Raw genomic sequence first — 18,607 nt, forward strand, 5'->3', positions numbered from 1 at the left:
TCCTATCCTGACTTTTTAATAACCCTTAAAATGAGGAAACACAGTGAACTTGATAGTCACCACTCCAGCAGTATGTTTTAAAGCAGATTTTTATACTGATGTCAAAGAACAAAGAGCCATAATCTTCACGGTTAACAACACCCAAATGACTGCCAAGGATGGCAGCAGCAACATTAAGACAGTAATTATGCAGTTTTCAAGCAGGCCAGCTTCTGCCAAATTGGCTATCCATAAAGGGTGGTTATGAGCTGTGCATGCTCAGGTTATGGTGATTCAGGCAGCAGCCCTCCAGCACATTTCTTCACCTCTTTATACACACACTTCTAAGCCATACCTTGTTCGTAATGATACTGGAAAGTAATCAATGTCTTTCATATATTTTCTTTTCTAAACAAGACAGCAGCAGACCTGGTGTACATTGTTATCACTTATTACACAACATGTACACAAACTTTACTGGGAATAGTATTTTTACTCAACAGAATAAGATAGCAAAATCTTCAAGTTTATAGGATTTTGTTTTTTTTTTTATTTTCCTATATACACAAACATTTTTAAAGACTGAAATGATCACAGGCACAGATTCACTGTGTACATGCACATTGCACACCTAAAACACAAACATGCCTGTGATATGGTAATCTGACTCTGTTTTATACTGGAACTCTGTCCAATGCCTTTTTCACAAACACATGCACAGATGTTTGGCACTCCATCCTGTGTCCTGGTTTTTAAGGGCTAACCCTGAAAAAAAAAAATACAATACAACCTAAATATGGTCAGATTTAAAATGGATTTGCCAGAAATGAATTAATCTGTTTCTTTATCTGAGTGAAGCCCTATTCCTGAAAAGGACATCTTATTATTTTCTCTTCTGTCAATCTCCTGTCACTCTTTCTGCCTTCTGTTTTATTTCACTGCCTGTGTTTGGTCCTCATCACACATGCAGTTGATTAAGATTCAGGGGACATATGCACATTTTTATATGGTAGCAAATGGAAAGCATCATAGGAGAAAATCATAATGGTAGGGCCTCATAGATTAAACCACTACTTTGACAAGCTTCATCATTAGAAACCTTTTGGGTGGAAAGGATTAGATTTTGATAAAAAGAAAGAAAAACACAAACATGTGGGCACCTGCACTTGATTCAAGGCATAAAACAAGGCCAGACATGTTTTACACAGCAACAAGATGAATATGTAGACTTTTTACAGAGAGAGGTATCTGGTGATGGATGAAGACTAAATACATTTTCATATGGTATCATTTAGATGTTTTTGTCTTCTATCTGTAATGGAAAATGTGCATGAGAAAAGGCCACTCCTGTCCTTTGTAGTCATACTGCAGAGAAGACCTACAGTAAGGGAAAGTTGATAAGGAAATGATGAAAACATGCATGTCTTATAGTTTGGATAATATATATGTGAAGCCTCATATGTTTATCCAACCAGAACCCATCTAAAATCATCATGAGTTTATTTAAATTCAGTCACCAGAAATGGACCTTGGGTTTATAATTACAACACACTATATAAACAATGTACTGTACATAGCTGAAATGATCACATTGACTGCTCGCCCCTTTTGTTTTTTTAATCTTAAGGTATACAAGGTAAAAATGATAATCAACGTTTTTCCTCTGTTTAGCAAATACTTTTAAATGTTTGAAATTTTACAGTAGCTGTAGTAAGTGGGTGTTCTTTTTGCTTAAATGACACGTAATTGTTTAAATTGACTTGGGTTATATTTTTATACTAAAGTATATCTGTATGATTAAAGCAGATAACTGTTTATTTGTAATAGCACAATTAAAGAGTGCAGTGTAAATAAACGGTAACAGGGCAACTGGAAATCAGAATATCTATAGATCTGAATCCCATTGAGGACATTCCTTGCTATTTTTAGATAGAGAACCATCTTATGCATTTAGTTATTTTCAGATGCACTTAATTAGTTAAATGAAGCTCTTATTATTTAAAACATGTATGCTGGAGAACAACGCATACATGAGCCATGCAAGGTTGTACTAGTTCACAACTTTGGGTAGTTGATTACAACTTGACCTCTAAATACAGTAAAAACTACATTTGTCATCTGAAAGGTCAAACCAGCTCAGCACTGATCATACAGTATTCTCAACTTATACTCTGCTCTCAGGTTGCACATTAAAAAAACACATGGAGTAATAAATATATGCACAGAATTTCATCAATATTATTGGAGATGCTCCATAGTTGCCTCTTTATGAAAAACCCACATGTATTTTTGATTCACACATCTCTGTTAGTCAAATAGAGAAACTGAGTACACTCATAATTTGCCATTGAATCACATGGTATTACAGTGAAGAATATGCTGTGAGAGAATGCAGTGTATATTGTTTTCTAATCATGTTTTCGTCATGCTTTTCATCTGTAATTTCTCTCCTCACTTGCTGCTTTGTTGAACTAATTCACCAAACATTTTTAATGCCACATGTAGATTACTGACCTTCAAGCTGCCTCCTACTTATCTTCTCACAGAGTCTCAGTCCCACGTGCAGAACTCATTTAACACAGCATGGTTTTTTTCCTCTTGCAGATTCCTGGGGGTTCCCAGGATTGCTTGGGATTTAACCACAATCAATCTGTGCCTTAGCGTGTGCCCATGCCATTAAACACTTAAGATTCAGAAAAATACTTGACTTATGCACACATCCACTTTTAGAATTGTAAACTGTTGGTGTCGTCAGCTTTTGGTGACACAATAGGGCCACGCAAACAGGAGATGAGAGCAGATTTTAAAAAAAAACATCCTCTTTAAACTGCAGTAAGATAGTGGTTAAGAAGTGCTATTGAAGATTCAGTGACAGTAACAATGAAGGATTTATTATAGAGAAAGGACTAAACACACAATGTACTACAGACAGGCCTTTGAGGAGAAGTCATGTCAATTTGTGATGTCTACTTTCTCTTAGGAATGTCTTTTTGTGTTGAATTGTCAAGGGACTTTTTAACTTGTATCAGGGAAACTTAGTCTTCCTTTGTTGAACTAGCTCAGGACACAGAAAGGTACAGTTCTTCCTTTACTCTGGATCTGTCTCACCTGAGTGTGCCGTGCTCTGCCTTACAGCACACAAATACCGTCAATTAATAACCATTAATATTATCTTTATTTTCCAAAACTGACATAAAAATGTTACCAGGGGGCAGCAGTCATAGGAATTAGATATTTGATTTTTTTTTTTTTCTTTCTGGAAATCTTGGAGTTTGTTTTTGTGGCTATAGCGTCATGCAAAAAGACAACAGACTGTGTTTGGATGTGCTGTTAATGTGTACTGTGGCTTGGTAGCAATACTGTAAATGTTTGATGAATGTATATCTAGTCATTTAAACAATGGAACAAGTTGACATTGAATGGATTTCAAAATAAAAGCTGTGTTAAAAAATATCCAGCATGTTTTCTATGAAGATTTGTATCATTGATTAGGTTTACTCTGTTTTCCTGTAACACCTTATTATTGGCTCCAGGCTCTGAGCCAAAGACCCTCTAAGTTCAGAACCACTGCACTAGAGGGCGCTGTATCCGTGACAAACCATCCGTGCCGACTTTAAGCTCCTCCTCACATTGTCCAACATGGCTGCGTCCATGGTGTGCTTGTGCCGTTTTGTATGGCGGCATGGATCGCGTATTCTGCCTCGGCGAACGGGTCTGTGCCCCTCATTCAGGTCTAGACTTCACTGTTCCTCCCCTGCGCACAACGGGCTGCTCTTGTCTCTAAATAAACGCGGTATTCTGAAGGACTCTTTCCCACAAAACGCAGCTCAGGACGAGCTCCCACGGTTGCTCCAGTCCGGTGCTCAGACTGTGTACTGCGGCTTTGACCCCACAGCCGACAGCCTCCATGTGGGCAACTTGCTCGCTGTCATCGGCCTGCTCCACTTCCGAAGCGCCGGGCACCACGTCCTCGCTATGCTCGGAGGGGCCACGGCGCAAATCGGAGACCCCAGCGGGAAGTCGAGCGAAAGGGAGCGCCTGTCCGCTGACGCCGTGGAGACAAACACCCGCAGCATCCGGGAGAGCATCCAGAGGATTTTCACCAACCACGAACTCTACTTTCACGACAGTCCCCGGCAGCTTGGGACCGTGACCGTGTTAAACAACCTGAGCTGGTACAAGGACTGGAGCGTGGTGGGGTTTCTGTCGGAAATGGGCAGGCACTTCAGGATGGGCACCATGCTGAGCCGCCACAGCGTACAGTCCAGGCTGAGGAGCGCAGACGGTATGAGCCTGACAGAGTTCACCTACCAGATGTTCCAAGCCTATGACTTCTACCATCTCAACCAAACACATGGCTGCAGGATTCAGCTGGGGGGCACCGACCAGCTGGGAAACCTGATGTCTGGCCATGAGTTGATTCACAGGTAAATGCCTGTCCTGTTTAAAAACAACACGTGTAGCGGTGATAGTGTGTAGAGAGAGCTTTGTTCCAAATGTCAGGACAGTATTTATAGTTTAGGGGACTTGGTTTTATTATAAATATGCATTGTTAGTCCCCTATGATCCTAGGAGCTATGTTGTCCAGGGCTATATGCCCCTGGCAGGATTTCCCAAGGCAAACAGGTCCTAGGTGACGGACCAGACCAGACTATGTTTTGGATGTTTTTCATTTAGCTTTAGTCACCAAGTATTAAGAATGTTTAATCTAGCTTTCATTAGTGACATTTAGTCTGATTTCTCTTCAATTTGTAATATGTGCAGCAGTGTACAAAAGGTTTAGGCACTAAAAAAATCACAATTTCTTTAATATAAAATACATAAATTGTTTTTTAATTTGCAAAATTAACTTCATACCCAATGAATGGAACAAAGCCTAACTCTACTCAGTATTTGCAGCTCTCCTCTTTGCTCTTAAACCAGCAGCAGTTCTCTGGTTTGACCTGCACACAGTTTCTCCTGGTACTTTGTAGCCCCTTAGAGAAACTGCTGTAGTTCCTCTGTAGATTCAGGCTGTCCCAGTGTTTCTGTCTCTTCATGTGACCCCAGACTGACTCCACAATGCTGAATCAGACCATCTGCTGCAGGACTCCTGGTTCTTCTTGCCTCTGAAAATAGTTGTTCATGAACTCTAGTGGGTTCATTATGGGCTTGTTGTCCTGCACAGTGGGATGCACTGGTGGTGTGTGATAAGAATCCAAAACATCAAGTGCCTAAAACTTCTGCACTGTACTGTACATATTTTAAGGCTACAACTGTCTGCATCTTTATTGTGTATAGTTACCATGGTTACAGATGTTGCAACATACACTGTCACTCTGCAGGACAGCAAGTAAGTCTGTAGTTGGGCTTAAGAGGAGAAAAACACTGGATGACATTAAAAGAGGCTTGCCTGCTCACATGGAATTTATTAAGGCTGCTTAACACAATAACTTATACAGTCACACAGCTGATGGATAGATATAATACCACTTTAAAACTAATTCTGATCTCTTTCCAGAGTTAACGGTGAGGAGGTGTACGGGCTGACAATTCCCCTGGTGACCAGCTCTGTTGGGGACAAGCTGGGGAAGACGGCAGGCAACGCAGTGTGGCTCAACAGAGACAAGACCTCTCCCTTTGAACTTTACCAGTTCTTTCTCAGGCAGCCTGATGCCAGTGTAGAAGGGTAAGTGAAGATAAAAGCTGATGTCAGCATTTCTTTAGAAAACTAAGTGAACAGGCAAAATCTGAAGTCATCTCATAAATTGGGGCTTTTGGTTTAGTTTTTATGAAATAATGACACTGTGAAATATGCCATGTGTTGATGGTAATCTGAGGTTGTGTTTGCCTCATTTTAATAAGATCATTTTATTATGCTTTGATACATAAAACCATCGAACCTTTTCACCACTGTTTATAGTGTGGTATTTCCACAAGGTACCTGAAGCTGTTTACCTTCCTGCCTCTGGCAGAGGTGGAGAATCTGATGGAACAGCAGAGGGAAGATCCAGGTAAACGCCTAGCACATAAACGTCTGGCTGCAGAGGTGACAAAACTTGTCCATGGAAAGGAGGGCCTCGAGAGTGCCAAGAGGTCAGAACAGGCTGTGTGTGTGTGTGCATGTGTGGTATTTAATGGTGCTTATAGCATCAGTTTAATTTAACATTTCTAATTGTTTTATGCATTTTTTTAAAGCAATAGGAACTTACTCAGTTGGAGAATAAATAGACCTCACATCCTTAACTCCACCGGCATCAATGTTATGTAGCTATGTCTGGTCTACTTGGAATTTACCCATTGAGAGAAGAAAAGTCATGATTCAGTTTTGTCATTGCAGATGTACCAATGCACTGTACCACTGCAGTGTGCAAGCTTTAGAGGAAATGAGTGATGAGGAACTTCAGGAGCTCTTCAGGGAGGCTCCTTTCCATGAGCTGCTGTTGGAACCGGGGACCACGGTGATAGATACCTGCCGCAGGATCAACGCCATACCAGAAGGACCCAGAGGGTAAGCACCCCCCAGTTCCACTTTCCTTCAATCCAATTGCAACAGTCATTGTAAAGAATTTATTTAAAAACTACCTTAAACATATTCACATATGTATGATTAAAAAAGGTCACACCACTCAAATCACAAAACCAGACTTTCTCACATGCTTTGTTTTGTCAAGCGATGATCAGTTTTCATAATGATTGTGTATTTAAAGGAAAGATGATCCATATAAAACTGTTAGTTGGTTTATTCCATGTCTGTGGTCAGCATTTATGAACTACAAATGAAGCTGTGAAGTCACCAACACCTCGGTACAGAGTTTAGATTTTGTTGATATAAAACTGTTTATTTTTCATATTAATTATTGTGTCCATAAGGCCTAAAATATTAAAACAACTGTGCAAAAAGGTTTTAGTCTACAGTAAAATGAACACAAAGAAGCAAATCTGCTTAAGAAGCTGGAAGCAGTGAATGTTTGCTTTTTTTGTACTGAAAGTGTAAATGTGGATGGCAATTTCATATGTTTGCATGTTTATGTGTTTTGTAGCAATGTAGGATGGATTCCTGAAACTGACTGACAGTGTAAATGTTTGCTTCCAGGTATCAGTTGGTTTCCGATGGTGCGGTCTGGATCAACCACAGTCGGACATACAAACCAGAGCAGGTACTGATCCCCAAGCTCCACATCCTGTCTAATGGACTTACCTTGCTTAGAGTGGGCAAGAAGAACTTCTACATCATCAAATGGCTCAGTCTTTGAGGCAACGTGCTTTGGCAAAGGACCATTTTACTTACTGGACTGACTGGGAAGGTAAGAGATCAGTAGGGTCTGTAAGGAGATTCTGACGGACTTGTATTTTGGAGGATACTGGGAATTTGGCATTGCTTGACCCATTACTGATTGCCTGTGGTCGTCATATAAACATGTATATGTCCAGATGTAATATTTATCAAAAGCTAAGGTATTAAAGAGCATTTCCTATAAAGGTTATTTTCTGCTTACTTTGTACGGATACATACATCTTGCAAAGTGAACACTAGGTGGCAGTATTGTTCCAGGCCCAATGTTGGTACAGCCGACAGCCACAGCTGCACTACTAACTGATGTGACCCCATATGTAGATAATTGCTCACAGTAAAATAAAATTGCATAATTTATTGCAAACAGGTTATTGGTTCTATTTTAAGCAAATCATGTTTCTTTCAATTTTTTCTGAACTGAGATCAACATCTGTTTTAACGTCACTATTTGTCTCTCTGTGGTGGGTAGTGTAAAGTGTACCAGAGGGACAGATTTTAGATAAATACAAAATCAAACAAATTTTGTGTGTAGGTGATTTTTAGGTTGCACAACTTTGATATTTCCATTAGTATAATATTCTTTTAAGATTTGCAGCTCGTTTTCGTTTGAAGAACAAAGTTTTCATTGTGGTGTAAATAACTATTTAAGAGTTTACATTCACAGACTTATCTTTAGTATTATTATTATTATTAATGTTGCTGTTATTATCATTATTATTATTATTATTTATGTTGAAATGTTCATGGTGGCCTCTTGACCGTAGTACATATGTTCTTCTCTTTTTCCTCCTCGGGGTTGGTGGAGATGAGGACAGGGTCTGGTGTGTGCTGACCTTGACTTACCCCACTCAGCTCCAGATAACTGTTGGAAATCCCATGCTGTAAAGATATATAATTCTTTAATTTGTGTCAATTCCCCCCCCCTTTTTTAACAATTATTGGATCGTTTTGACACTGGGGTTTTACCTTTTTTTGCAGAAGGCTCACACCTTGAAGCTTCAGCCTATGTATTTTCAGAAATGTCATCTTTTTAAGGTGGAATGTTTGGAAGCCATTGATTTTATACAATTTTTTAACGAATATATTTGCATAACTTACTTTTAAAACGTTAGTTTTGTTAGTTGTTAGATTTTAATTTTTGTTTACAAATATGTATTTTCTGAATTGTGTCCTTAAATTATTTTTGGTTCAGGTTTAAAAAACAAAAAACAAAAACAAAACAAAAAAACATGGCATGCAGATGTAGGAATGGTAGTGGGGGAATCTAAATTTAATAAGTAATTTCTCTCTCTACTCTGAAGGTTAGGCTTTTTTTTTTTTTTTTTTTTTTTAACAGCATCATACAAACCAGTTAATATTTAAATTTGTCAGCAACTGTCATAACTGCCCATATAATCACTTTGGTTACTGACATACAAAATGCATTTAAAATCCTGAGAAGATATTTTCTCGGTAAAAAAAAATAATATGCATTGTTTATTTTTAAAACAGTCAGACAATATTAGATACAATATTTTTTTAGGCATGCTAAAGGCTTCCATTTTCATTTTCAACAATGTTTTCGTAGCAGTCTGAAGTTTGAAGAATAACTTGGATGCAAGACAAGCATGCAGACGTGCTGGATGCTGTAGCCTGTCGCAACTAGCTGGTCCACCTTAAGAGAAGTGGGTGGGCTTAAGCGCCTCGACCAATGAGCGGCCTTCTTTGCGTTTAAATAGCTCCGAGTGTCAATCATCCAGCCCCCCCTCCCCTCCCCCAAGCCGAGCTCCACTCTCAATCCCAAGTACATCTCTCAATCGCCATATTGGGTACTGAGCAGGTTTGTCTACAGTTTCTCTCACTACAGGACCGAATTGACAGAGCGGCTTCAGTTCCTGTGCACTTTGTTTTGATGATCCGCGGAGACTCGTCGCAGCTTCCAAACACCGCGGCCGTTACCGTGTCCACCTCGACGCATGGCATAAGTCGCTTTGCGCTTGTTTTGGATCTTGCTCAGCGACGAAGAGAGACCCGTTGTTTTTGAGCGGTGTGTTTTTCTTCTGAAAACTGGACGCTCCCGGCTTTTTACATTTTTTTGCCTTTCTTTTGGGGGAAAATGTCAGATGTTCGACTTTCCAACGGGAGCCCGACGTTGGAGCGGACTGACCCGCGGGTGTCGGATCACCCGAAGCCGTCAGCCTGCAGAAACCTCTTCGGCCCGGTGGATCACGAAGAGTTAAAGGGGGATTTAAAGAGACATTTGCGGGAGATGGAAGAGGCAGCCTCCGCCAAGTGGGGCTTCGACTTCGCCAATCACACACCGATGGCGAATGGCAGGTTCCAGTGGGAATTAGTGGATTGCAGAAATATCCCGTCTTTCTACAGCGGGGAGCCGTGGAGCAAGAAGGGCGTCTGCTCCGCTGGGAATAACAATGTGGATCTAAATGGGAATCATAACTGTGTTGTGGCTCCGAGCGAAGACAGCGACAGGTCTGACGGGCAGATGGAGTGCACGGAGCAGTGCACCGGAATGAGGAAAAGAGCTGCATGTCACGGTACTAAATCTGCAACAAATACTTTATTTATTTTCACCCGACTGCATTTCTGTGTAACACGGAGCCAGGTTGTGGGCTTAACATACCGCCCGCTGCGATGGCATTTCGCTCATCAGAAAATAATCTTTAGCAGGTTTAAAATAAAAACAAAAATATGTCGAAATAAAAATCCGCAGCTCGCACATGTTGCAGTTAAATATCACACGATGTATCCATTTTATTTTTTAGCTTTTTTTTTTTTCTTCTCTTTTAACTGACGGCAAACTTTGCTTTTGCAGAGCCCCCGGCCCAAAGTAAGAGGTCACACACCAGCTCAGAGGAAGTTAGTTGTCCCAGTCTGAGCCAGCCTGCAGAACACACACCCAGAAAGACCAGTCCCAAGACGCAAACGTGAGGACGATAAAACGGTAAGGACCTAATCCGCCTTTTATGCTACTTTTTCTAATAGAAGTGAGCTTCTCCATTTGTTAAAGGTTAAAAAGTGACCTCCTTCACGCTGTCGTTTGCCAACCGTGTATTGGACAATTTTATAATTAATTTATATATATATATATATATATATATATATGCTCATTGCATAATATCAGTTCGATCAGCTGGTCACATTAATGCAGTTCAGGTAAAGTAATAAGTTAATTCTGGGTTTTGAACAAACTATGTGACCTATTTGAAGGTGCTGTCAGTTGGGCCCATTCATGTAATAATGTAGTAAATAGTGGGTGTAGGAGTGTGGTGCCTGTAGCAGGTGGAGTTTACCACAGTTTTCACTCTTATATTTGTTTCGAGGCGAAATGAGTCAGGGTGAAAAAGATGAAGAAACGTGGCTGCGCATTTACTCTGTAGGTCCAGACGCTGTCTGATTCTTCGACGTGCCCGAGTTTCCGACTAAAACTGTAAACAAGTGCTGAACAACAGTGTAGTAGTAACACGTCAGCAGCCACTGCCTTCAGCACGGAGCAGAGCAGGGACGGGAAGGGGCTGGTCTGTGTGTGTCTGTGTGTGTGTACTGCACATACACACCACACGCTGATGTTACAACACACACACACACAAACATATCTGTCTCTGCCGGTGGAGAATGTGCAGAGAGTCTGTAATGAAGTGTGCTCGTTGGAGGGGAATAGGCATGAAATCTGGATTGTCGTGGCAGGATGTGAACTGTCAAGGCTACAGCATAGGATAAACGCCAACTTATACTCTTTACTGCGTTTTTTTTTTTTTTTTTTTTTTTTTTTTTTTTTTGGTGTGATCTTTTTTAGGAAGGGTTAAATATTTTTACTGCACTGAACATGTAGGTGTCTTTGATGCAGAAGAAAGGGTTTATAATTATCTGAAAAACACACATTTTTGTTACATACATGCTGGTTGTTTGGACCAAAAGGTAACCACCTTCTAAAAAATATAAATTATTGTTAGTATAACATTCAAGACAGTGCACATGTAGCTGTATCATTAAAATAATTCCTGTAAGTGGAGAACAACACTCTTGCTGCTTTCATTTGTCAGAAAGTACTAGAGCATCACAGTGAAACTGCACAAATGATTCTGTCCATTCTCATCTGCATGTTGTTCAGAACAGTGTCAAAAATTAGTGTTAACCTTGTTTTTCTTTTTCTTCTGTCTGATTTGTCCCACAGAGCCGAAGATATATCTCCCCTTTTGCGTGGGAACACTCAGTGTTGGCTACTTTTTGTTTGTTTTTGTTTTTCTTTTCTTTTTTTTATTGGAAGAGGAACTATACAGCATCAGAAACATATCAGCTCTCCTGAAGACGGGGGAGGACGCTGTTGAAGCACTGAATAGAAACACTAAAGTTGTGGCACTCAATTAAAAGTTACTGCCTCTAAAAGCAGTCAATGTAGCAGTGTGCAATTAGGTTTGATTTCCTTTTTTGCTCCATTTTTACTACCTGTGTGTAAATAAATATATTATATTATTTCTTTCCATATGTAGCACATAAGAAAACATTATGATTTAAAAATCCTTTATGTAAAAAAGGTGTGAATTTTGATTTGACTTGAAGAATTGCAGTGTAGTTTGATACATGTTTCCAAAATGCTGTTTTGTTTTTGTTATTTTCTGAAAAGCAGTGTGACTTGGACCCTAATTGCTACATTCAAAACAAAATCATGGCTTCTTACAGTTTCTTAACAGTGTATCTTCACTTCGTCATCTTCCTAACTCAGCAGTGAAGAATGGTACAAATGTAGCTCAGCTGTTATTTTCCCCTCCTTCTGGTCATTTCTGTGTCACCAAGTGCTGGTTGTCCTATAAGATCTTTTCCCCCAGGAAATCAACACAGTAAAACATAATGTAATATTTATTTTGTGATCAGTGGAATCCTGGAAAAAAATTTAATTTTTTTTTTTTTTTTTTTACTCAAATTGTCCTGCCACATTGTAATGGTGTGTTTGATTTCCTCTGGAGTTGTGAGGTACTCGGATATTGAAGGACAAAGACCACACAAACTACACAGGTTAAGTTATCCTCTCTGACCCTTTTTCTATTGTTTCAGCCTTAATGCTTTTCAGAGAGGAGGTTGTGTGAAAAGGGTTGAATGTCCTACAATACCAAATATATGGTTGCTTCAGTATGGTTGCCAGATCTGCCTGGGCTTTTTAGTTGACTTCACACTGTATTGCATTGTGATAACGTAGATCTAATTTTTCCAATTTGTTTGTACTTCTTTTCACCAATGTTGTTAGCCTGCTGAGGATGCAAATGTGTGCATCTAAAAGCTTCCCCTTATTTGCCTAAGGTGTGGTTTATATTCAAAGAGACCAGTGTACACCTGGATGGACAGAGAGCTCTTCTTAAAAATGCAGTCACCATGCCTGTGTATTTGTGTAAATCTTTGCAATGTACCTATGTACATAATTTTGTAAAAACACTGAGAAATTATACTAACTTATTTATGTCAAGCTTTTTTTATGTAGAATAAAAATGGGTTTTTGATTACGGTTATCCAAAGTGGCATTTACTTTATTATTGTCTTTTGTAAAAGCATATTTTTGGTAGTTTTTTTTTTTTTTTTTTTTTCATATCAATAAGGTTGCAAACTGAGCCTGATAAAATATTTGATGTGCATTTTGTAATGTGTGGTTATAAAATGTGTTGCAATCAATTAAAAGAGAAAATTAAATCTGACTGCTGTTTACACTTGTGAATTCATAGCACACACAGACACACACAGCTGTATACACATTGTTTGGTTTTATCTATTTGTTGAACTAACCCTAAGAAAATAATTACAGAAAATATTGTATCAACTTTTTTTTATCACTAGTAATGGCCAAAACACACTTTGGAAGTATGTTTGCACTAACTGAGTGGAGCATCCTGGTACAAGTGACACTCCCAATATGAATCCACCAGCGTTTTTGAGCGGGCTGATGATTGACACTTTGGTTATCCAATGAAAAGGACAGTGAAGAAAGCAGGCCACTTGTTGCAGCCAGTAACGTTCAATAACATATCATGGGAATGGCTTTCATGGAAAAACATAAGTACTTTGAGCTTAAAATACGACCCTCAACTGCAAGGTAAAATACTGCAACTTAAATTATTCTTCCACTATTTTACTGGCTGCAGAATATCGGTTTTTCTACAGCTGTGTGTGTGTGTGTGTGTGTGTGTCTACTTAAAAGTAAGTGTGTTTGCACTTGTGTGATGTGTTTTAAATTCTGTTTCCATCTTAAATTTGTTCCTGCCATTAATAGGATTTTACAATATTTTTAGTAATTGAAAAATAAAAAATTAAATGTTATATGCATAGTAGTGAAATTACATTCGGCTGTTGTATTTTTTTATTTACTTTTAAAATATATTTACATTTTCAAATTAACATGTTTATTGTAGTTTATTTGTATTTTATATACATTAATATAATTTTTGATTTTGTTCTTACACTGACAAAAGCCTAAAATTATAATTTTTAAAAATGACAGAAGCACATCCTAGCAGTTGCATAATTACTTCAGTGGTGCTAGTTTTGCTCTAATGGAACCTGACATACTGTTTTAATTCTATTTAAACATAAAAAAAAATCTAGTCATTGTGATATGTCTGGTCATATGTGTACCAAACACAGTGCCCTAATCTGTGACCTGCAAAAACTTTTCTACATGTATGTCTGTCTTTATTACTGCTGTTAAACCCAAATTAAAGCTTTGACTACACAGCATCTTTCTACATCCTCTCCATCCCACCTACACATAAAGACACCTGCAGCAACTCTTTATAGCTAGGATTGGGTGGGGGCTGTGTGTGTGTAAGGGGAGGTGGAGGGGCAAGGGGCTCCAGTCCTGAAGTGTGCAGGTGGGTAACCTCAGCTAAGCCGTCCACCCCTACTCTGAGCCTGAACCATTGTCCCAGTGTGTGGGCCTTTGTGTTGAGGGCCATTGTGAGGGGCCAGGGCTGGCCACTGTTGTGTCTGGGGTCCTCTGCTCAGACAATGGGCCTGTCTACGAGCCTCCACCCTGCCTAAACAGCAGCCTGACTGACTGACTAGGTGGCTTGCTGGCTGACTGACTGACTAAATGGCTGACTGAGTGTCTGTTTGGTTGACTGATTGATTAGATGGAAGCAGAAGAGAAGGGAGTATGAATTTCAGCCAGTCTGTACTGCACAACAGTGTTAAGTCCTTTAAACAAAAAGCTTTGAGTTCTCCTTACAAATTATTGTTTATAATCATAAAAATGTACATATAACTTTGCTTTTAAATGTACTGCTTTTCATGCAATTATGACAGCTACAGTATTTATTTTTAAATTATTAATGCCTAAAACTTTTTGAGAAAAAAATAAAATTAGAATTATGATTGGTGTGTGAAAATATATATTAAATATATATATATATATATATATGTCTGACAACAAAGAACAGTCTTTCAGACATTAGCATTTCTAAACAAGTGAAATAATTTTAGACATAAATGTTGACGCTGGTGTGTGTGTGTGTGTGTGTGTGAGAGAGAGAGAGAGAGAGAACATTGCATGGCTGCAAAGGGCAAACCACTGCAATAGAAGGGCCATTTTAAATAAACAATAGTTTATGTCTACTCAGCAGCCTTTTCCTATTTCTTCAAGCAATGCAAGTTACAGTGAGTTACACTGATGTAATAAATCTACAAAAGTGTGCCTGACATTATTTTAAATAAATATATTTTCTAGTTTAACAATGGAAACTCCGAGTGGCCTTGTTAATAGATTTTTATCATCTTCTTTTCACTCTAGCATTTGACCTTCAAATAACCCCTGACAGATAAATCCTTATCAGTACATGTTATTTCTCTGGAAATGGCTCATCAGCACTGTATTTGCTAAAAACTCTTTTTTACATAATTATCTGCTTAGATCAAACTGTTTATTTACGAGCACCACACATATGACCACAAATAACATGCTTATTAAGTCATTGATAAGACTATGTCACTACGATGCAACTCCATTGCTCCTCACATAAGAAACACCTTTTCAGTTACAGCAGGAATGTCCCTGAAAGCATTCCTGTAACAGTCCAACACTCCATCACAGTCACCCAAACAAAACCACAGCGAACTCGAGGAAATTCCAGTAAGCCAGTCAGTCAGAGACATGGAAGGCATCATCGGCCTGTTCCTCTCTGCAACATTTCACGCGCCAAGAACTCACACTTCCCTGCTATATTAACAGAAACAGGTTATCTTTTCCTGTTAACCACCCCAGCACTTAATATAAAGCCACAAGTTCCTCCCCATGTTTCCTGCCCAGGCCACAACCAACGTCATCAAGCTATTCCCTTGGCACCTCAGGTTCTGAATGAAGGGAAAGCAAGTGCCCACAAACAAACACCTAACATCCCTCTTTCTCTCTCTCCCTCTCTCTTTCTGTCTCACTCCCTTTGTTTTTTTCTCCAGTGTGCCTCCAACAAGCAGTAAGCAGGCCAAATTGCAGCTGAATTACAGTAATTTTTTTTCCATTTCTCAGAGCATTTGTTTTAGCCTGCCTGGAATGCCCTAAATGGGTGGGGTTTGGAGGGTTTTTTGGACAGCTCAGTTGGATTCAGTGAGCTAAGCAAGCTGTATCAATACAGGCAAACTATTTCATTGAATAGTAGATGCACTGACATTGCTTTGGTTCCTCAAATGTTGCGGTGGATGATGTGTGGAGCGTGTGAGATGAGTGTGTATGTGAGAGAGCCTGGGGATGAGTGACAGGCGAGGGGGAGGAGAGGTTAGCGAGATGCTGCAGAGCATCGAATGACAGCTGTGCAGATGTGCATCTGTGGTGCGTTTTTTCAGGGAAGAAAGGGGGTGGTGGTAATGCTCATTAAAGCAGCGCACCTGCAGCCTATCAAAGAGCCTTTATCTTTTATCAAGGCAAATCTGCTCAAGCATGCAGTGCAAGACGTGAAAGCAAGCAGGCTTGTATTGCCCACGCTGACTTATTCTCTTTTTATCTCTCTCCCTCTGCCTCTCTCTCTCTCTCCTGACCAGTGGATGCTACCTGGCCCAGTAATCCCATCAGGAATGCTCAAGGATGAGTCTAGATGCATTTGGCTGAGAAGACGAGGCAAAGCTTCCAGCTTAAATGTGTGCAGTGCAGATAGACATGTTTTTGTTTTTGGCAAGGATTGCTTTACTGTTGATCTCACTATGATAGCCATTTTTAATAAATGTAATTCATAAATAATTAACACTTGAAGTTGAACTGTACATAGCTCTACTGCAAAAACTGCCGAACTATCTCTGCTATCCACTTACACCTAAATATAGTCGCTATATTAGGTCACAGGATATTTTAACTATATCTGAACCGCATTTTCAAACACACCAGGGGACAACTGACTTTAAATACCATGTTGCTTACAAATGAAATGAGCTATGAAAAGATTTGAAATTAAAACCACTAATTGAACATTTAAAATTTTCCTCGAAAATAGTTACGTCTAACTGCTTGTATTGTACGAAGTCCAAAATGAAAGCTATTCTATTTCCAACAATATAAAACAGAGAGAGTGCATCTGGAGGCTGGAAATAGCAAATGTTTCTGGTATTTTTGCACTGACAAATCACCTAATTTGTTTAATCAATTCTCACACTTGCTGTAAACCTCCTGTCGACTGATTAATAGTTAATCACCAAACCATTTCAGCCATAAAATAAATCAACACACAACGTGAACTCTTCTGACCTCTCAGCATCAGGCTCACTTCAACAAATAAACTGTAAGGGTGGAAGAAGTGACTGGATAAATAATTTCAGTGGCAGGGTGCATGTTGTGAGTGTAACTGTAGTAATATGTACCAATACACTGTGGTAGAGACAATGCTTCATTGAAAGTCAAATTGTGTGTGCAAATGCATTGGATTATTAAATCCTCTACATATCCCACATATGGAGTTTAACTAATTTCTATAAGCAAGTTTAGCTTTTCCTTGAAATAATTTGTGGAACAACTTGGATAATGTACAACAATCATGTGTAAGCTGGTGGACAAGCTTTTCCACACAGAGGAGTGATATGGGTGTGTTAGGATATGAGGCGAATGTGATGCAAAATATTTCCATATGATGCAACTCTTTGTATCGTTTGCAAAACTGTATGTGGCAATAATTCCAGTCAGTCAAAATATATCTTACAACACTGACCGCAGTATACATTAAATTACATCCCATCCACCGAGCCAGTCAGCTATAATGTCTAAAGCAATGACAGGGGAACGCCACTGGATAAAACGATACGGAATGGAAAATTGTCTTCAGCATTGTTTTGGATCGGTACCAGAAATGCATCAACTTTCCACTTTTCATGAGCAATAAAGCAGTCCACATTTCACAAGAATATACCCAGACTTCTTTCTGCCTTTTTTTCTTTGGCCTGCTTCTGCTGCCCTCATCAGGAGGCTCATGGGGCCTCAGCTCTGCACAGTCCTCAGTTCTGGTGTTGAAAAGATTCCTGCCATAAGAATGAGTGAACATGTTCTCCAACACGGGCCTTGATGAGAAAAGCAGACTCTTTACCATATGAAACCTAGCTCTGCTTGTGGACAGCCATGGATGTGGTCCATTGGCTTCACAATATTCAATTTTCGCTCATTGCAAATTATGGTGTTGCTGTTTTGGGGATATTGAGCTGCTTTGCTGTGCAAATTTAACTGAGAGAAGTCAGGTATAAAATCTAAAGATATTTAATTTGCTCTTACTAATTCTGTCAACTACAAAAAATGCTGTAAATAACAAATGTAAATCTCTGTCTATTGTATCTCCTCATCATTCCTGTCACTTTGTGTGTAATAATGTGTGTACGTTTTTTAAGAACTCTTTATGCTTTGTTCTCATGTTCCATTTTCACTTCTCTTTTCTCTTTAAAAATAAAAAAAAATCTAAACATAACACCAGATTGACCTTCAGAGCTTGTTCAGTATATCACTTCTGTGTTACTTTACAATAACAGCCCCCCTTTCTCTCTAACAGTAGATCCGCGGTGCAGCTGTCCACCATGCCTGACATTCTGCCTTGGCTGGCCAAACCCCAGTACACCACTGAAGTCCTTCCAGTTTCTAGCCAGGAATTCTCTCTCTGTCTGGGGGAAAAGTCCCCAATAATATGACCTATATAGACAGCCCTCACCCAGTTATTCCTTGCCTCTTCTATCGCACCTCGTACTGCCACCCTGCTCACAAAAGTGTGCCAAGACTTCTGCTTAAATCTACAGCAGCCGTAAAAACACATAACCAGCAGTAACACTTAGCATGAGTACAGTTTCTATGGCTGGCTGGACCCAGGATGTGAAACTTAGAAGCTCAGATGGATCTTTGGATCTAAACGGGGCTGGTTT

General features: G+C 39.4%; 2 protein-coding genes across 3 annotated transcripts; both read left to right on the top strand.

Annotated features, from left to right (window-relative positions):
• The first annotated feature begins 3,618 nt into the window (after window positions 1–3,618).
• yars2 (tyrosyl-tRNA synthetase 2, mitochondrial) lies at window positions 3,619–8,955 on the top strand. Of its 2 annotated transcripts, XR_003295959.1 has the most exons (6): window positions 3,619–4,406; window positions 5,480–5,647; window positions 5,899–6,054; window positions 6,299–6,469; window positions 7,055–8,136; window positions 8,823–8,955. XR_003295959.1 is itself a non-coding variant. In XM_026311779.1 (5 exons), the coding sequence occupies exons 1-5, from the start codon at window positions 3,619–3,621 to the stop codon at window positions 7,212–7,214; spliced, it is 1,443 nt and encodes a 480-aa protein (XP_026167564.1). In that variant the 3' UTR covers window positions 7,215–8,535. The 2 variants fall into 2 exon arrangements, 1 of the variants encoding a protein (XP_026167564.1); XM_026311779.1 differs by lacking the exon at window positions 8,823–8,955 and having other exon boundaries at window positions 7,055–8,535.
• Window positions 8,956–9,044: 89 nt separating this feature from the next.
• cdkn1bb (cyclin dependent kinase inhibitor 1Bb) lies at window positions 9,045–12,747 on the top strand. Its single transcript, XM_026311780.2, has 3 exons — window positions 9,045–9,789; window positions 10,068–10,196; window positions 11,427–12,747. The coding sequence occupies exons 1-2, from the start codon at window positions 9,351–9,353 to the stop codon at window positions 10,181–10,183; spliced, it is 555 nt and encodes a 184-aa protein (XP_026167565.1). The 5' UTR covers window positions 9,045–9,350; the 3' UTR covers window positions 10,184–10,196; window positions 11,427–12,747.
• Window positions 12,748–18,607: the final 5,860 nt, after the last annotated feature.

The sequence above is a fragment of the Mastacembelus armatus genome, chromosome 6 (assembly GCF_900324485.2).
Source record: "Mastacembelus armatus chromosome 6, fMasArm1.2, whole genome shotgun sequence".
Lineage (NCBI taxonomy): Eukaryota > Metazoa > Chordata > Actinopteri > Synbranchiformes > Mastacembelidae > Mastacembelus > Mastacembelus armatus.

Bases quoted from the DNA above. Each gene is read 5' to 3' on its own strand.
- yars2 (XM_026311779.1), top strand. From the start codon at position 3,619: ATGGCTGCGTCCATGGTGTGCTTGTGCCGTTTTGTATGGCGGCATGGA. The intron at 6,055-6,298 runs GTCAGAACAGGC...TTGTCATTGCAG, and splicing joins GGCCTCGAGAGTGCCAAGAG to ATGTACCAATGCACTGTACC. The intron at 6,470-7,054 runs GTAAGCACCCCC...GTTTGCTTCCAG, and splicing joins ATACCAGAAGGACCCAGAGG to GTATCAGTTGGTTTCCGATG.
- cdkn1bb (XM_026311780.2), top strand. From the start codon at position 9,351: ATGTCAGATGTTCGACTTTCCAACGGGAGCCCGACGTTGGAGCGGACT. The intron at 9,790-10,067 runs GTACTAAATCTG...TTGCTTTTGCAG, and splicing joins GAAAAGAGCTGCATGTCACG to AGCCCCCGGCCCAAAGTAAG.